Source organism: Coregonus lavaretus, assembly GCF_964263955.1.
Source record: "Coregonus lavaretus genome assembly, chromosome: 12".
NCBI lineage: Eukaryota > Metazoa > Chordata > Actinopteri > Salmoniformes > Salmonidae > Coregonus > Coregonus lavaretus.
This window is the reverse complement of record NC_139999.1, coordinates 5,422,885-5,439,484: the sequence shown is the minus strand read 5'-3', so window position 1 is coordinate 5,439,484 and position 16,600 is coordinate 5,422,885. Positions and strand designations below refer to the sequence as shown.

The 16,600-nt window shown below is 43.8% G+C and overlaps 1 protein-coding gene across 1 annotated transcript in view; it reads left to right on the top strand.

Moving 5' to 3' along the window:
• The window catches only part of LOC311138958 (protein SSUH2 homolog), a 48,846-nt gene extending 36,671 nt beyond the window's left edge, over window positions 1–12,175 (top strand). Inside the window, exons 9-12 of the mRNA XM_084173775.1 lie at window positions 7,929–8,021; window positions 10,037–10,142; window positions 10,320–10,436; window positions 11,287–12,175. Of these exons, the coding sequence (XP_084029901.1) occupies window positions 7,929–8,021; window positions 10,037–10,142; window positions 10,320–10,436; window positions 11,287–11,421 (451 nt within the window). The 3' untranslated portion in view covers window positions 11,422–12,175. The remainder of the gene's footprint in view (window positions 1–7,928; window positions 8,022–10,036; window positions 10,143–10,319; window positions 10,437–11,286) is intronic.
• Window positions 12,176–16,600: the final 4,425 nt, after the last annotated feature.

Here is a 16,600-nt window from a genome sequence, read left to right as displayed (position 1 = left end):
TAATTCAGGTAATATGTACATGTAGGTAGAGTTATTAAAGTGACTGTGCATAGACAATAAACAGAGTAGCAGCAGCGTAAAAGAGGGGGGGTGGGGTGGGGGGGGGCAATGCAAATAATCCGGGTAGCCATTTGATTAGATGTTCAGGAGTTTTTTTTATTTATTTTTATTTCACCTTTATTTAACCAGGTAAGCCAGTTGAGAACAGGTTCTCATTTACAACTGCGACCTGGCCAAGATAAAGCAAAGCAGTGCAATAAAAACAACACAGAGTTACATATGGGGTAAACAAAACATAAAGTCAAAAATACAGCAGAAAATATATATACAGTGTGTGCAAATGTAGCAAGTTATGGAGGTAAGGCAATAAATAGGCTATAGTGCAAAATAATTACAATAGTATTAACACTGGAATGCTAGATGTGCAAGAGATTATGTGCAAATAGAGATACTGGGGTGCAAAAGAGCAAAATAAATAACAATATAGGGATGAGGTAGTTGGGTGGGCTAATTTCAGATGGGCTGTGTACAGGTGCAGTGATCGGTAAGGTGCTCTGACAACTGATGCTTAAAGTTATTGAGGGAGATAAGAGTCTCCAGCTTCAGAGATTTTTGCAATTAGTTCCAGTCATTGGCAGCAGAGAACTGGAAGGAATGGCGGCCAAAGGAGGTGTTGGCTTTGGGAATGACCAGTGAGATATACCTGCTGGAGCGCAGACTACGGGTGGGTGCTGCTATGGTGACCAATGAGCTAAGATAAGGCGGGGATTTGCCTAGCAGTGATTTATAGATGGCCTGGAGCCAGTGGGTTTGATGACGAACATGTAGTGAGGACCAGCCAACAAGAGCGTACAGGTCACAGTGGTGGGTAGTGTATGGGGCTTTGGAGACAAAACGGATGGCACTGTGATAGACTACATCCAATTTGCTGAGTAGAGTGTTGGAGGCTATTTTGTAAATGACATCGCCGAAGTCAAGGATCGGTAGGATAGTCAGTTTTACGAGGGCATGTTTGGCAGCATGAGTGAAGGAGGCTTTGTTGCGAAATAGGAAGCCGATTCTAGATTTAACTTTGGATTGGAGATTCTTCATGTGAGTCTGGAAGTTGAGTTTACAGTCTAACCAGACACCTAGGTATTTGTAGTTGTCCACATACTCTAGGTCAGACCCGTCGAGAGTGGTGATTCTAGTCGGGTGGGCGGGTGCCAGCAGCGTTCGATTGAAAAGCATGCATTTAGTTTTACTAGTGTTTAAGAGCAGTTGGAGGCTACTGAAGGAGTGTTGTATGGCATTGAAGCTCGTTTGGAGGTTTGTTAACACAGTGTCCAATGAAGGGCCAGATGTATACAAAATGGTGTCGTCTGCGTAGAGGTGGATCTGAGAGTCACCAGCAGCAAGAGCGACATCATTGATATACACGGAGAAAAGTGTCGGCCCAAGAATTGAACCCTGTGGCACCCCCATAGAGACTGCCATAGGTCCAGACAACAGGCCCTCCGATTTGACACACTGAACTCTATCTGAGAAGTAGTTGGTGAACCAGGCGAGGCAGTCATTTGAGAAACCAAGGCTATTTAGTCTGCCAATAAGAATGCGGTGGTTGACAGAGTCGAATGCCTTGGCCAGGTCGATGAAGACGGCTGCACAGTACTGTCTATTATCAATCACGGTTATAATATCGTTTAGGACCTTGAGCGTGGCTGAAGTGCACCCATGACCAGCTCGGAAACCGGATTGCATAGCGGAGAAGGTACGGTGGTATTCGAAATGGTCGGTGATCTGTTTGTTAACTTGGCTTTCAAATACTTTCGAAAGGCAGGGCAGGATGGATATAGGTCTGTAGCAGTTTGGATCTAGAGTGTCACCCCCTTTGAAGAGGGGGATGACCGCGGTAGCTTTCCAATCTCTGGGGATCTCAGACGTTATGAAAGAGAGGTTGAACAGACTAGTAATAGGGGTTGCGACAATTTCGGCGGCTAGTTTTAGAAAGAAAGGGTCCAGATTGTCTAGCCCAGCTGATTTGTAGGGGTCCAGATTTTGCAGCGCTTTCAAAACATCAGCTGTCTGAATTTGTGTGAAGGAGAAGCGGGGGGGGGCATGGGCAAGTTGCAGCGGAGGGTGCAGAGTTGGTGGCCGGGGTAGTGGTAGCCAGATGGAAAGCATGGCCAGCTGTAGCAAAATGCTTGTTGAAATTCTCGATTATTGTAGATTTATCGGTGGTGATAGTGTTTCCTAGCCTCAGTGCAGTGGGCAACTGGGAGGAAGTGCTCTTATTCTCCATGGACTTTACAGTGTCCCAAAACTTTTTGAAGTTAGTGCTACAGGATGCAAATTTCTGTTTGAAAAAGTTAGCCTTTGCTTTCCTGACTGCTTGTGTATATTGGTTCCTAACTTCCCTGAAAAGTTGCATATCGCGGGGGCTATTTGATGTGTATTCGAGTGGCGCAGTGGTCTAAGGCACTGCATCGCAGTGCTAGCTGTGCCACTAGAGATCCTGGTTCGAATCCAGGCTCTGCTGTAGCCGGCCGCAACCGGGAGACCAATGGGGCGGCGCACAATTGGTCCAGCGTCGTCCAGGGTAGGGGAGGGAATGGCCGGCAGGGAGGTAGCTCAGTTGGTAGAGCATGGTGTTTGCAACGCCAGGGATGTGGGTTCGATTCCCATGGGGGGCCAGTATAATTTTTTTTTTAAATAAATTTAAAAATTTAAAAATAAAATAAAACAATAAAAAATATATATAAAAACAATAAAAATATATGTATGCACTAACTGTAAGTCGCTCTGGATAAGAGCGTCTGCTAAATGACGTAAATGTAAATGTAATGCTAATGCTGTACGCCACAGGATGTTTTTGTGCTGGTCAAGGGCAGTCAAGTCTGAGGAGAACCAGGGGCTATATCGGTTCTTAGTTCTGTATTTTTTGAATGAGGCATGTTTATTTAAGATTGAGAGGAAATTACTTTTAAGGAACAACCAGGCATCCTCTACTGACGGAATGAGATCTATATCCATCCAGGATACCTGGGCCAGGTCAATTAGGAAGGCCTGCTCGCTAAAGTGTTTTAGGGAGCGTTTGACAGTGATGAGGGGTGGTCGTTTGACCGCGGACCCGTTACGGACGCAGGCAATAAGGCAGTGATCGCTGAGATCCTGGTTGAAGACAGCTGAGGTGTATTTAGAGGGTATGTTAGTCAGGATGATATCTATGAGGGTACCCATGTTTACGGATTTAGGGTTGTACCTGGTAGGTTCGTTGATAATTTGCGTGAGGTTGAGGGCATCTAGTTTGGATTGTAGGATGGCTGGGGTATAAAGCATATCCCAATTTAGGTCACCAAGCAGTACGAACTCTGAGGATAAATGGGGGGCAATCAATTCACATATGGTGTCCAGGGCACAGCTGGGGGCTGAGGGGGGTCTGTAGCAAGCGGCAACAGTGAGAGACTTATTTCTGGAAAGGTGGATTTTTAGAAGTAGAAGCTCAAACTGTTTGGGCACAGACCTGGATAGTATGATAGAGCTCTGCAGGCTATCTCTACAGTAGATTGCAACTCCACCCCCTTTGGCAGTTCTATCTAGACGGAAAATGTTATAGTTGGGGATGGAAATTTCAGAATTTTTGGTGGCCTTCCTGAGCCAGGATTCAGACACTGCTAGAACATCAGGGTTGGCGGAGTGTGCTAACGCAGTGAATAACTCAAACTTAGGTAGTAGACTTCTGATATTTATGTGCAAGAAACCAAGACTTTTGCGATTACAGAAGTCGGCAAATGATAGCGCCTGGGGAGTAGGAGTGATACTGAGGGCTGCAGGGCCTGGGTTAGCCTCTACATCACCAGAGGAACAGAGGAGGACTAGAATAAGGATACGGCTAAAGGCTTTAAGAACTGGTCTTCTAGTGCGTTGGGTACATAGAATAAAGGGGGCAGATTTCCGGGTGTTATAGAAAAGATTCAGGGCATTATGTACAGACAAGGATATGGAAGGATATGAGTATATGAGTATATTTATCTTATTTATGTGTTTAATGTCTATTTTTTCTTTCATGTCTGTCTCTCTATGTTTTGCTGTATCGTTGTCTTCAAATTGTTGTTCCATATTCATACCAAATAACTTTCAAGTGCAATTATTTACTAAATGCTGGTACTGAAAATTCAATAAACAAAGTATAAAAAAAAAAAAAAAAAAAAAAAAATCCAATGTTCTGGGTGAAATACCGCTAGCTGTGGCTAATAGCAAGTAGCTAGTTAGCTGGCTAGCTAGTTTCAACTGGAGATTCTAGATAAAGGTAAGTCAATAATAGAATCCGTTCCACATTGAGTGAGGCGGGTTGCAGGAAAGTATATTTTGTAGAAGGATGAAAAGTCTGATAGGGAAATATGTACGAAAAATACAAAAAAACAGGGTATTTACAGGCTATTTACAGACACACGACAAAAACAGAACTGCACTACTACGCCATCTTGGAACAGTCTTATGGCTTGGGAGTAGAATCTGTAAAGAAGCCTCTTGGACCTTGACTTGGCGCTCCGGTACCGCTTGCCATCTGGTAGCAGAGAGAACAGTCAATGACTAGGGTGGCTGGAGTCTGACAATTTTTAGGGCCTTCCTCTGACACCGCCTGGTATATAGGTCCTGGATGGCAGGAAGCTTGGCCCCAGTGATGTACTGGGCCATACGCACTACCCTCTGTAGTGCCTTGCAGTCGGAGGCCGAGCAGTTGCCATACCAGGCAGTGATGCAACCAGTCAGGATGCTCTCGATGATGCAGCTGTAGAACTTTTGAGGATCTGAGGACCCATGCCAAATATTTTCCGTCTCCTTAGGGGGAATAAGTTTTGTCGTGCCCTCTTCACGACTGTCTTGGTGTGCTTGGACCATGTTAGTTTGTTGGTGATGTGGCCACCAAGGAACTTGAAGCTCTCAACCTGTTCCACTACAGCCCTGTAGATGAGAATGGGGGCGTGCTCGGTCCTCTTCTTTTTCCTGTAGTCCACAATCATCTCCTTTGTCTTGATCACGTTTAGGGAGAGGTTGTTGTCCTGGAACCACACGGCCAAGTCTCTGACCTCCTCCCTATAAGCTGTCTCATCGTTATCGGTGATCAGGCCTACCACTGTTGTTTCATCTGCAAACTTAATGATGGTGTTGGAGTCGTGCCTGGCCATGCAGTCATGGGTGAACAGGGAGTACAGGAGGCGACTGAGCACGCACCCCTGAGGAGCCCCTGTGTTTAGGATCAGTGTGGCATTTGTGTTGTTACCTACCCTTACCACCTGGGGGTGGCCCGTCAGGAAGTCCAGGATCCAGTTGTAGAGGGAGGTGTTTAGTCCCAGGGTCCTTAGCTTAGTGATGAGCTTTGTGGGCACTATGGTGTTGAACGCTGAGCTGTAGTCAATGAATAGCATTCTCACATAGGTGTTCCTTTTCTCCAGGTGTGAAAGGGCAGTGTGGAGCGCAATAGAGATGGCATCATCTGTGGATCTGTTTGGGCAGTATGCAAATTGGAGTGGGTCTAGGGTTTCTGGGATAATGGTGTTGATGTGAGCCATGACCAGCTTTTCAAAGCACTTCATGGCTACAGACGTGAGTGCTACGGGTCGGTAGTCATTTAGGCAGGTTGTCTTAGTGTTCATGGGCACAGGGACTATGGTGGTCTGCTTGAAACATGTTGGTATTACAGACTCAGACAGGGAGAGGTTGAAAATGTCAGTGAAGACACTTGCCAGTTGGTCAGCACATGCTCGGAGTACTCGTCCTGGTAATCCGTCTGGCCCTGCGGCCTTGTGAATGTTGACCTGTTTAAAGGTCTTATTCACATCGGCTACGGAGAGCGTGATCACACAGTCGTCCAGAACAGCTGACGCTCTCATGCATGTTTCAGTGTTACTTGCCTCGAAGCGAGCATAGAAGTAATTTAGCTCATCTGGTAGGCTTGTGTCACTGGGCAGCTCGTGGCTGTGCTTCCCTTTGTAGTCTGTAATAGTTTGCAGGCCCTGCCATCTCCGACGAGCGTCAGAGCCGGTGTAGTACGATTCAATCTTAGTCCTTTATTGACTCTTTGCCTGTTTGATGGTTCATCGGAGTGCATAGCGGGATTTCTTATAAGCGTCCGGGTTAGAGTCCCGCTCCTTGAAAGCAGCAGCTCTACCCTTTAGCTCAGTGCGGATGTTGCCTGTAATCCATGGCTTCTGGTTGGGGTATGTATGTACGGTGACTGTGGTGATGATGTCATCGATGCACTTATTGATGAAGCCAGTGACTGATGTGTTGTACTCCTCAATGCCATCGGAAGAATCCCAGAACATATTCCAGTCTGTGATAGCAAAACAGTCCTTTAGCTTAGCATCTGCTTCATCTGACCACTTTTTTATTGACCGAGTCACTGGTGCTTCCTGCTTTAGTTTTTGCTTGTAAGCAGGAATCAGGAGGATAGAGTTATGGTCAGATTTGCCAAATGGAGGGCGAGGGAGAGCTTTGTATGCGTCTGTGTATGGAGTAAAGGTGGTCTAGAGTTTTTTTCCCCTCTGGTTGCACATTTAACATGCTGGTAGAAATGAGGTAAAACGGATTTCAGCTTCCCAGCATTAAAGTCCCCGGCCACTAGGAGCGCCACCTCTGGATGAGCGTTTTCCTGTTTGCTTATGGCCGTATGCAGTTCATTGAGTGCGGTCTTAGTGCCAGCATTGGTTTGTGGTGGTAAATAGACAGCTATGAAAAATATAGATGAAAACTCTCTTGGTAGATAGTGTGGTCTACAGCTTATCATGAGATACTCTACCTCAGGCGAGCAAAACCTCGAGACTTCCTTAGATATTGTGCACCAGCTGTTGTTTACAAATATACATAGACCGCCACCCCTTGTCTTACCGGAGGCTGCTGTTCTATCCTGCTGATACATCGTATAACCCGCCAGCTGTATGTTATTCATGTCTTCATTCAGCCACTACTCGGTGAAACATAAGATATTACAGTTTTTAATGTCCCGTTGGTAGGATAAACGTGCCTGTAGTTCGTCCACTTTATTATCAAGCGATTGTAAATTGGCCAATAGTATCGATGGCAAAGGCAGATTAGCCACTCGTCGCCGGTTCCTTACCAAGGACCCCGATCTCCTTCCGCGATATCTCCTTTTCTTTCTACTGCGAATGACGGGGATGAGGGCCCTGTCGGGTGTCTGGAGCAAATCCCTCTCGTCCGACTCATTAAATAAAAATTATTCGTCCAGTTCAAGGTGAGTAATCGCTGTTCTGATATCCAGAAGCTCTTTTCGGTCACAAGAGACGATAGCAGCAACATTATGTACAAAATAAGTTACAAACAATGCGATATAAAAACACACGAAATAGCACGGTTGGTTAAGCGTCCATAACAGAGAAGAGCTTCTTCATCACTAAGCTATGCTTAACTCACAATCTCTCTCTTCATGATATAAAAAAACGAAGTTAACATGATGTCTACCGCAACGAGGCATTAGCTGGAAATGTAATTTTATATAATGTTATGTAAAGTAAAAGGACAGCAACTGTATACGAAGTGCAACTTGTATTGTATCAATAATGATTAAGTGATTTAATTAGTGATTCATTGATTATAGCTACTTGAGTTTTGATGATTAAACCTCTCCTTTGTTCTGGTTTTCGCCTCCAGATGTACTTTCTGTTGACTGATTTGTTGGCTAATTGATTGATTGGTTGGCTAATTTATTGATTAATTGGTTGGTTAATTGATTGATTTGCTAATTGATTGATTGGTTGGCTAATTTATTTATTAATGTCTCTCCTTCAGGTGTATGTTCTGCCATGGACTTGATTGATTGATCGCTTGCTTAATGTCTCTCCTTCAGATGTATGTTCTGCCATGGACATAATTGATTAATTTGTTGATTGATTGGTTGGCTAATTTATTGATTGATGTCTCTCCTCTAGATGCACGTTCTGCCATGGACATGGCCACAAGACCTGCCCTACCTGCCAGGGCAACAGAAACCTGATGCACTTCATTCAGCTCACCATCACATGGTACTGAACTGGGCCCGTTTTCCTGATGGAACCTAAGTGTTTTTTTGTGTGTGTTTCTTTGTACTTTTTCTCCCCAGTTTCATGATATCCAATTGGTAGTTACAGTCTTGTCCCATCGCTGCAACTCCCGTACGCACTCGGGAGAGGCGAAGGTCGAGAGCTATGCGTCCCCCCCGAAAACACGACCCTGCCCAAGCCACACTGCTTCTTGACACACTGCTCGCTTAACCCGGGAAGCCAGCCGCACCAATGTGTCGGAGGAAACACAGTACAACTGGCGACCGAGGTCAGTGTGCATGCGCCCAGCCCGCCACAAGGAGTCGCTAGAGCGCGATGGTACAAGGACATCCCGGCCGGCCAAACCCTCCCCTAACCCGGACGACGCTGGGACAACTGTGCACCGCTTCATGGGTCTCCCGGTCGCGGCCGGCTGTGACACAGCCTGGGATCGAACCCGGGTCTCTAGTGACACCTCTAGCCTACAAGTGTTTTAACAATGCATTGGTCCTGACACCACGCAGAGAGAAACGCTCACTACTTCGTTGGTGTCGACACTGAAAAGCAGCACTGCTCTCGGATCAGCTTTCTCCATTCAAATCTTACCTTAACATTAGAATTAGTCCACAATGCTGATGACGGATCAGCTCCTAGAGAGATATTACCACCTATGGCTGCAAATAGGCTATTGAGCAGGCATATTATGCCTACCCAATAATAATGCACTAAATCACAGATTTGGCACATCAATCAATCAATCAATCAAATGTATTTATAAAGCCCTTTTTACATCAGCAGATGTCACAAAGTGCTTATACAGAAACCCAGCCTAAAACCCCCAAACAGCAAGCAATGCAGATGCAGAAGCATCATTGCGTACATCATTGCGCACATCTTGTCACACATCATGAAACACATTGAGGCAAAGAAATTACAGGCAGTAGGCCAAGTTGTAAAATATAACTCAATATGATTGAAATAGGCTTGTTGACCCCATGTAGCCCATGTACCGTATATTTTAATGCAGTCATCTCGGTTTTAATTTGAAGCATAATTTTATCCTTCCCCTGTTTGTAACAATTGCAAATACTTTGGCAAACTTTGTATTTGTAATCAACTTCGTTCTGAAGTTATCGTCAGTCACCGTCAGACGGATAGCCTAAACATTGGGATTCTACGGGGAGCTCTTCTGTGAATAAAGTGGAAGGGGAAATTGGCTGCTCTACGAGGGGTCCGGATCACTCGCGGATGTTCAATGGTTTTTAAGAGCCACGTTTCTACCTCGGCTACTAAAGATCCATCGTAAGAAGGTTCTAACGATGGGATCTTAACGCTACAAAGGCTCTGAGAAACTACGCCCAGATCTGTCTGGAGGTCTACTGCAAGAATCTGATCCCACTACATTCAGCTCACCGTCACGTGGTAGTGGACTAGATTGGACTGGATAGCGCTGTTTTAGAGCAGTGATGGGCAACTCCAGTCCTCAGGGGGGCCTGATTGGTGACACACTATTGCCTCAGCTGAAACACCTGACTCCAGTAATCAACTAATCATGGTCTCCTGTTTAGAAGAACAATAACTTTAGTTATGACAGACTTGTCAATAAGTCGCTTTAGGCAAGTCCAAGACAAGACTCACTTCCTGTGTACAGAACAGTCATAATGCAAGCTGAACCAACAGTACATGTTATTGTCCTGCTGAACAGTATTTGTGTAACCTGTAGTATTGTGTCAACTCTAAGTCAACAGAAGCAGTGATTCCCCTTGGATATATTATTATTATTTCAGCAGTGGTGACAATGGGTTAGCGCAATGACATGCTAGCTGTTCCCATAGACTTCCAGTCATTGAGCCAACGACTATCCCATTTAAGAGCGTCACAACAGAAATATATAGGAATAAATGATGACTTATTTTTGGCAGCGGTGGCAACAATTTAGGAGCGGTGGGCCACCGCTTGGTAAGTGAATATCAGAGAAACACTGAACAGAAGCATCCTGTTGCTCCTTTATCCTACAGGAAGAACCACGTGTTTGAGTTCGTACCGGACCGGCTGCCTGAGTTCCCTCTCAAGAAGTTTGAGAAGGTGTCTGGGGACGCGTTCTTCGTTGATGAAAGTATTCTGGTGAAGGTCTATTTTATTTTCCCAAGTGGGTGCTGTAAAGACATGTTAACCCGATCCCAGATCTGTATGTGACCGTTCATGATAGAGAGGTTGGCTAGAACCACACCAGGCTACCTAGTCTGTCACTGTGGTGTATGTTACCATGGACACTAACCTTACCGGGCCCCATTCCCTCAGGTGTACCCCATCGTGGGTTTCCCTGACCAGGAGATCTGTGATGCCTCCAAGAAGGCGTCTCAGGAACACCACAGCAAGTTCTCACCACAGCAAGTTCCCTGTCGCATCCTACAACAGGTGAGTTATCTCTGGGCATATAGCTAGTGTCCTGGTCCAATACTCATTAACCGCATCCTCCCTCCCTCCCTCCCTCCCTCCCTCCCTCCCTCCCTCTCCCCTCCCTCCCTCCCTCCCTCCCTCCCTCTCCCCTCCCTCCCTCCCTCCCACCCTCCCTCCCTCCCTCCCTCCCTCCCTCCCTCCCTCTCCCCTGTCAGTCGTATCCTACAACAGGTATTCTTCTAGTCTTTCAGCCCTGTTAGGGACCTTTCCTAATACTCCTGGATCCTTCCATCCTTTCCTCCCTTCCTGTCCTCTTGTCAGTAGAATCCTGCAACATGAGTCATCCCTGTAAGGGTTCTGTCCCAATACTACTCAACTGCATTCTTTCTTACTTCCTTCCTTCCTTCCTTCCTTCCTTCCTTCCTTCATCCTCTTGTCAGTCGCATCCTGCAGCTGGTGACCCTTCTCTGGGGCTTTTCACAATACTGAACTTAACCAAGCCGAGTCGGACCAAGCCGCTACTGAGCTAGCCCGGTTAGTTTTCCAGCATAGTTTCTGGAGTCAGCCCAGTTTTGATTTGGGTCAGGATGATAGTGTGAAAAGGGTATCTCAGCCTGAGGGCCATGTTGTAATACTCCTGAACGGACTCCTTCCCTCCTGCCGTGCCCCACCCTGAGGCCCATAGCGGCCTGTTTCTTTACTTTTCAACTGCATCTTTTTTTTAAATGCAATTGCCTTTAACGGCCACTAGAGGCCAGCACTGACATCAATATAACAGAGCCTCCCTGGATTGAGGAGGTTTGACGACAGCAGGGACTTGATCGCGTGTCTTTTAAATATCTACTCAAATGTTTCTGTTTCTTCACAGCGTCAAACCATTGAGCTGGTACCCATCACTCACGCCTTCTATTCCTACAGTGGAAAAGACTACGACTACTTTGTATACGGTCTCGAGAATAAGGTTTTCACTCCTAAATATCCTTCCGCCTGTGTTATATTATAAAGGAAATATCTCATTTTTATTTTTTTATTTTTTTATTTCACCTACCAATAACCTACCAATAATGCAATGGTAGTCCTGTCCTTTTAATGAATATTTCATAGTCATTATAATATGCTTTACTTATTGTTGTATAATCATTGGATAAGGAACATCTACAGTATGCTAGAAATGTGTAACTACCGTCTTATTGATTGTGCATAGAGGAAAAGTCTATCCTGACATTTTTACGTTTGTAATTATTATTATTTTTACTCAAAAGGGTGCTAGCCATTGTGGAACTCAGTGTGTGTAAAATCAGTGCCTGTTCATTCCAGTCATTCCATTTCCTTCACACAATTAAATTGAAAGTATATGCTATACTATAGCAATGAAATCCAAAGTATATGAAGTTGGATAATGGAATATTTTATTCTGAATTATGTCATGTTTGTATGTAACTCTGACGCCTCTCCAGTTTTGATCATAGCGATGGAACCATAGAAATAGAATGAGAAGCAGAATCATTCTAATTCTGTGGAGAATCTAGTCAATCTGTTTCTATGGTTTGGGATCATCCACTGAAGTCTAAACTCAGAGAGTAAGAGAGGTATTGCCAGTGTGGAGCTTGTGTGTGTTTCTAATTGTAATCAATTAAATGGTTTTATATCAATCTGAATTGTAATACATGCACCTTACAACCTACATGGAGAATAAAAACAATACAACGTTTCTATAACCTGTATTTTTTATAATAAATTAAAAAACGATGATTTTGAATATTTGTATTTTTCATCATTTGGAACTGGAAGGGTGGGATAACTTGCTGAATAAAATTAATTACTTGTCTATGCCCGTTGTTATATTACCCAATCAATACTGTATCATGGTGGGCTCGATACACCTGCACAAACACGCTGTTCCCACCCGGTGTGAGTGAAATGAGCTGGTATTATATCGGCGAGGAGAGTGGGAGGGAGTCGGGAAGCGCAGCGCAGGAGGATGGAGTGTTATAGACTATTGGAGGAGTGTCCTTCCCAGCCCAGCATGCGGAGTTTGTTTATAACGTGTGGAGGGGGACAATGTGGAGACTTCTCACATCACTGCGCTTTTTCAAGGCTTGCCGCGGTCCGTTTCTGTCGCTGTATCGGTAGGCTGTCTGCGGTCAATTTGGAGTGGAATAACTCATCTTCAGGATTCACTATCAACAGTAGAGTGTCTGGTGAGTTTGCAGAAAAGTTTACTGTGTGATAACCGTGATAACTTTGTGTTTACTGTGTGATAACTGATAACTTTGCTGTGTTTACTGTGTGATAACTGGATATGTTTGTAGTGTGCTCTGAGGTAGGCTATGAAGATATTGTGGGAAGGTAAATTCTATAAAGTGAGTGGTCTTCGAGATCATTTTTTTGTTTAGTTGATTAATTCTACCATTTTTTTTAAACAAGCAGACATAAAACTTGAAAAAACTATTTCTAGATCAATCAGTATTCTACCAAAATTATTTTAGACAAACGTTTGTGGCTCTGTATATAACCATTTCTTTCATATCATATGGACATTCACCTTCCTTGAAAATCCACACAGTCAATAAAGCCTAATCAATTTAGACCATGATCTTCTTTCTGAGCTTAGTTATAGGGCTGACTGAGGTTCAGAATGAAACACATTGTCTAAATTGAGTAATTCATTGACTGGATTTTCAAGGAAGGTCCATCTGAAAATGGTAGAAATAGAACATTCAAGTGTAAAGTTTTATGAATGGTCAAGAGAAGTAAGCCAATAGCCATACAGTGAACCACCCCTAACTATATCCCTGGTCCTGTCTGATATGAGTAACGTTCACTGTAGTGAACCACCCCTAACTATATATCTGGTCCTGTCTGATACAAGTAACGTTCACTGTAGTTAACCACCCCTAACTATATCCCTGGTCCTGTCTGATACGAGTAACGTTCACTGTAGTTAACCACCCCTACCTATATCCCTGGTCCTGTCTGATACAAGTAACGTTCACTGTAGTGAACCACCCCTAACTATATATCTGGTCCTGTCTGATATGAGTAACGTCCACTGTAGTGAACCACCCCTAACTATATATCTGGTCCTGTCTGATATGAGTAACATCCACTTTAGTTAACCACCCCTAACTATATATATACTGTATATCCCTGGTCCTGTCTGATATGAGTAACGTCCACTGTAGTGAACCACCCCTAACTATATCCCTGGTCCTGTCTGATATGAGTAACGTCCACTGTAGTGAACCACCCCTAACTATATATATACTGTATATCCCTGGTCCTGTCTGATACGAGTAACATCCACTGTAGTGAACCACCTCTAACTATATCCCTGGTCCTGTCTGATATGAGTAACGTCCACTGTAGTGAACCACCCCTAACTATATCCCTGGTCCTGTCTGATATGAGTAACGTCCACTGTAGTGAACCACCCAAACTATATATCTACTGTATATCCCTGGTCCTGTCTGATACAAGTAACATCCACTGTAGTGAACCCCCCAACTATATATATACTGTATATCCCTGGTCCTGTCTGATACGAGTAACGTTCACTGTAGTGAACCACCCCTAACTATATCCCTGGTCCTGTCTGATATGAGTAACATCCACTGTAGTGAACCACCCCTAACTATATCCCTGGTCCTGTCTGATATGAGTAACATCCACTTTAGTTAACCACCCCTAACTATATATATACTGTATATCCCTGGTCCTGTCTGATACGAGTAACGTCCACTGTAGTGAACCACCCTTAACTATATCCCTGGTCCTGTCTGATATGACTTTCTTGCTGTGACTCTGTCTCCATTGTGTCTTTCCTGCTGTGAATCTGTCTCCATTGTGTCTTTCCTCCTGTGAATCTGTCTCCATTGTGTCTTCCTCCTGTGACTATGTCTCCATTGTGTCTTTCCTACTATGACTGTCTCCATTTCATGCCATTCTACATCATTTTACATGACTGGAGACTTTGGCAGAATCTTTTTTAATACCGCACACATGATCAAAATGATGGGCTACTTTGACACTGACAAACTGAGAATCAGAGATCAATAAAAACGACCTTGAATCCATTAATAGCCTAGGCCTACGTGTGTGGAGACATACTGTAGGCTACAATATGACGAGGAAATTATGATCCTTAACATGCTTTCCAGTTTCACTGACTCACCCAATGACTCGCATCTCACTCGCCGGTGATGGTCGATGCGTTCCTGCCAAAAGCCCATATCTCGCGCTTGTTTTACTTTGTAAAACAATATTTGGACGTTTATCAAATATTTTGTTAGCCTGCAGCAGACAGATTAGAGTCTTCTCTTTCCAGCAGGAGCCATTTGGTTTCCAACCCGTATTTGAAATATTGCGAAAGGCCTGTTCTGTCTCGGTGCTGTTCACTGACAGATTTGCGGCGCGTTCTCGACTGTAGGCTATGCGTTGTTTCTGGCTACACACAACCCACAGCTAGGCAATTTTTTTCAGAGAAGCTATTGATCTTCTGTGGCTAAATTATGGGCATTTTCATGGTGTAGTAGGCTATTCTGAATTAGTTCATTTATTTATGAACAGACAGCAGTTATTCTATAACTTTGGCAAATGTATTTCAATTTATCAGGCGTGATGCAGCTGCTGTTTAAAGGTGAAAACGCACCAAAAGATGGGGAAAGATACTTTAACCTGCTTGGAGAGAGAGGGAGAGGGAGCGAGAGACGGAGGGAAATATTAGGGCGAGAAAGAAAGACACAGAGAGAAACAGAGCGAAAGCTGCTTGGAGAGTTTGAGTATGCTGTCGTTGACACGTTAACACTGATTTAGAGAGCTGCCCACTCTCCAATGTAAAGAGCCTGCAAGCCGCGTACTTCGCTCTCTGTGGTACTCACAGTGCGGTGTTCACTGTTCACAGTGCTTATCTTTCTGATGGCCTGCTCCGCTGGTCACTGAGGTGCCTGAGCCACAGGCTAACAAACAATAGCCAACCTAGTATCCTGTATATTTTTCCTCCCATACTCTACCCACATAACGTTTACAACCTTTATGCAAGGCTGTTGATGGCGTCAAAATGAGATTATCATCATATATTATTTTCAGGACTGTCTGTTTGATATAAAGAAACAGATGTTTAAAGTACTGTACAATGTAATCTCTCCATATATATATATATATATATATATATATATATATATATATATATATATATAACGCCCTGCCATAAATCAATCAATATATATATAACTATATAATACCATGCCATATATCCATCAATATATATAACTATATAACGCACTGACATACAGTACCAGTCAAAAGTTTGGACACACCTACTCACTCAAGGTTTTTTCTTTATTTTTTGTACTATTTTCTACATTGTAGAATAATAGTGAAGACATCAAAACTATGAAATAACACATATGGAGTCATGTAGTAACCAAAAAAGTGTTAAACAAATAAAAACATCTGTTATATTTTAGATTCTTCAAAGTAGCCACCCTTTGCCTTGATGACAGCTTTGCACACTCTTGACATTCTCTCAACCAGCTTCATGAGGTAGTCACCTGGAATGCATTTAAATTAACAGGTGCGCCTTGTTAAAAGTTAATTTGTGGAATTTATTTCCTTCTTAATGTGTTTGAGCCAATCAGTTGTGTTGTGACAAGGTAGGGGTGGTATACAGAAGATAGCCCTATTTGGTAAAAGACCAAGTCCATATTATGGCAAGAACAGCTCAAATAAGCAGTCCATCATTACTTTAAGACATGAAGATCAGTCAATACGGAAAATGTCAAGAACTTTTAAAGTTTCTTCAAGTGCAGTCGCAAAAACCATCAAGTGCTATGATGAAACTGTCTCTCATGAGGACCGCCACAGGAAAGAAAGACCCAGAGTTACCTCTGCTGCAGAGGATAAGTTCATTAGAGTTAACTGCACCTCAGATTGCAGCCCAAATAAATGCTTCACAGAGTTCAAGTAACAGACAAATCTCAACATCAACTGTTCAGAGGAGACTGCATGAATCAGGCCTTCATGGTCCAATTGCTGCAAAGAAACCACTACTAAAGGACACCAATAAGAAGAGACTTGCTTGGGCCAAGAAACACGAGCAATGGACATTAGATCGGTGGAAATATGTCCTTTGGTCTGATGAGTCCAAATGTAAGATTTTTGGTTCAACCGCCGTGTCATTG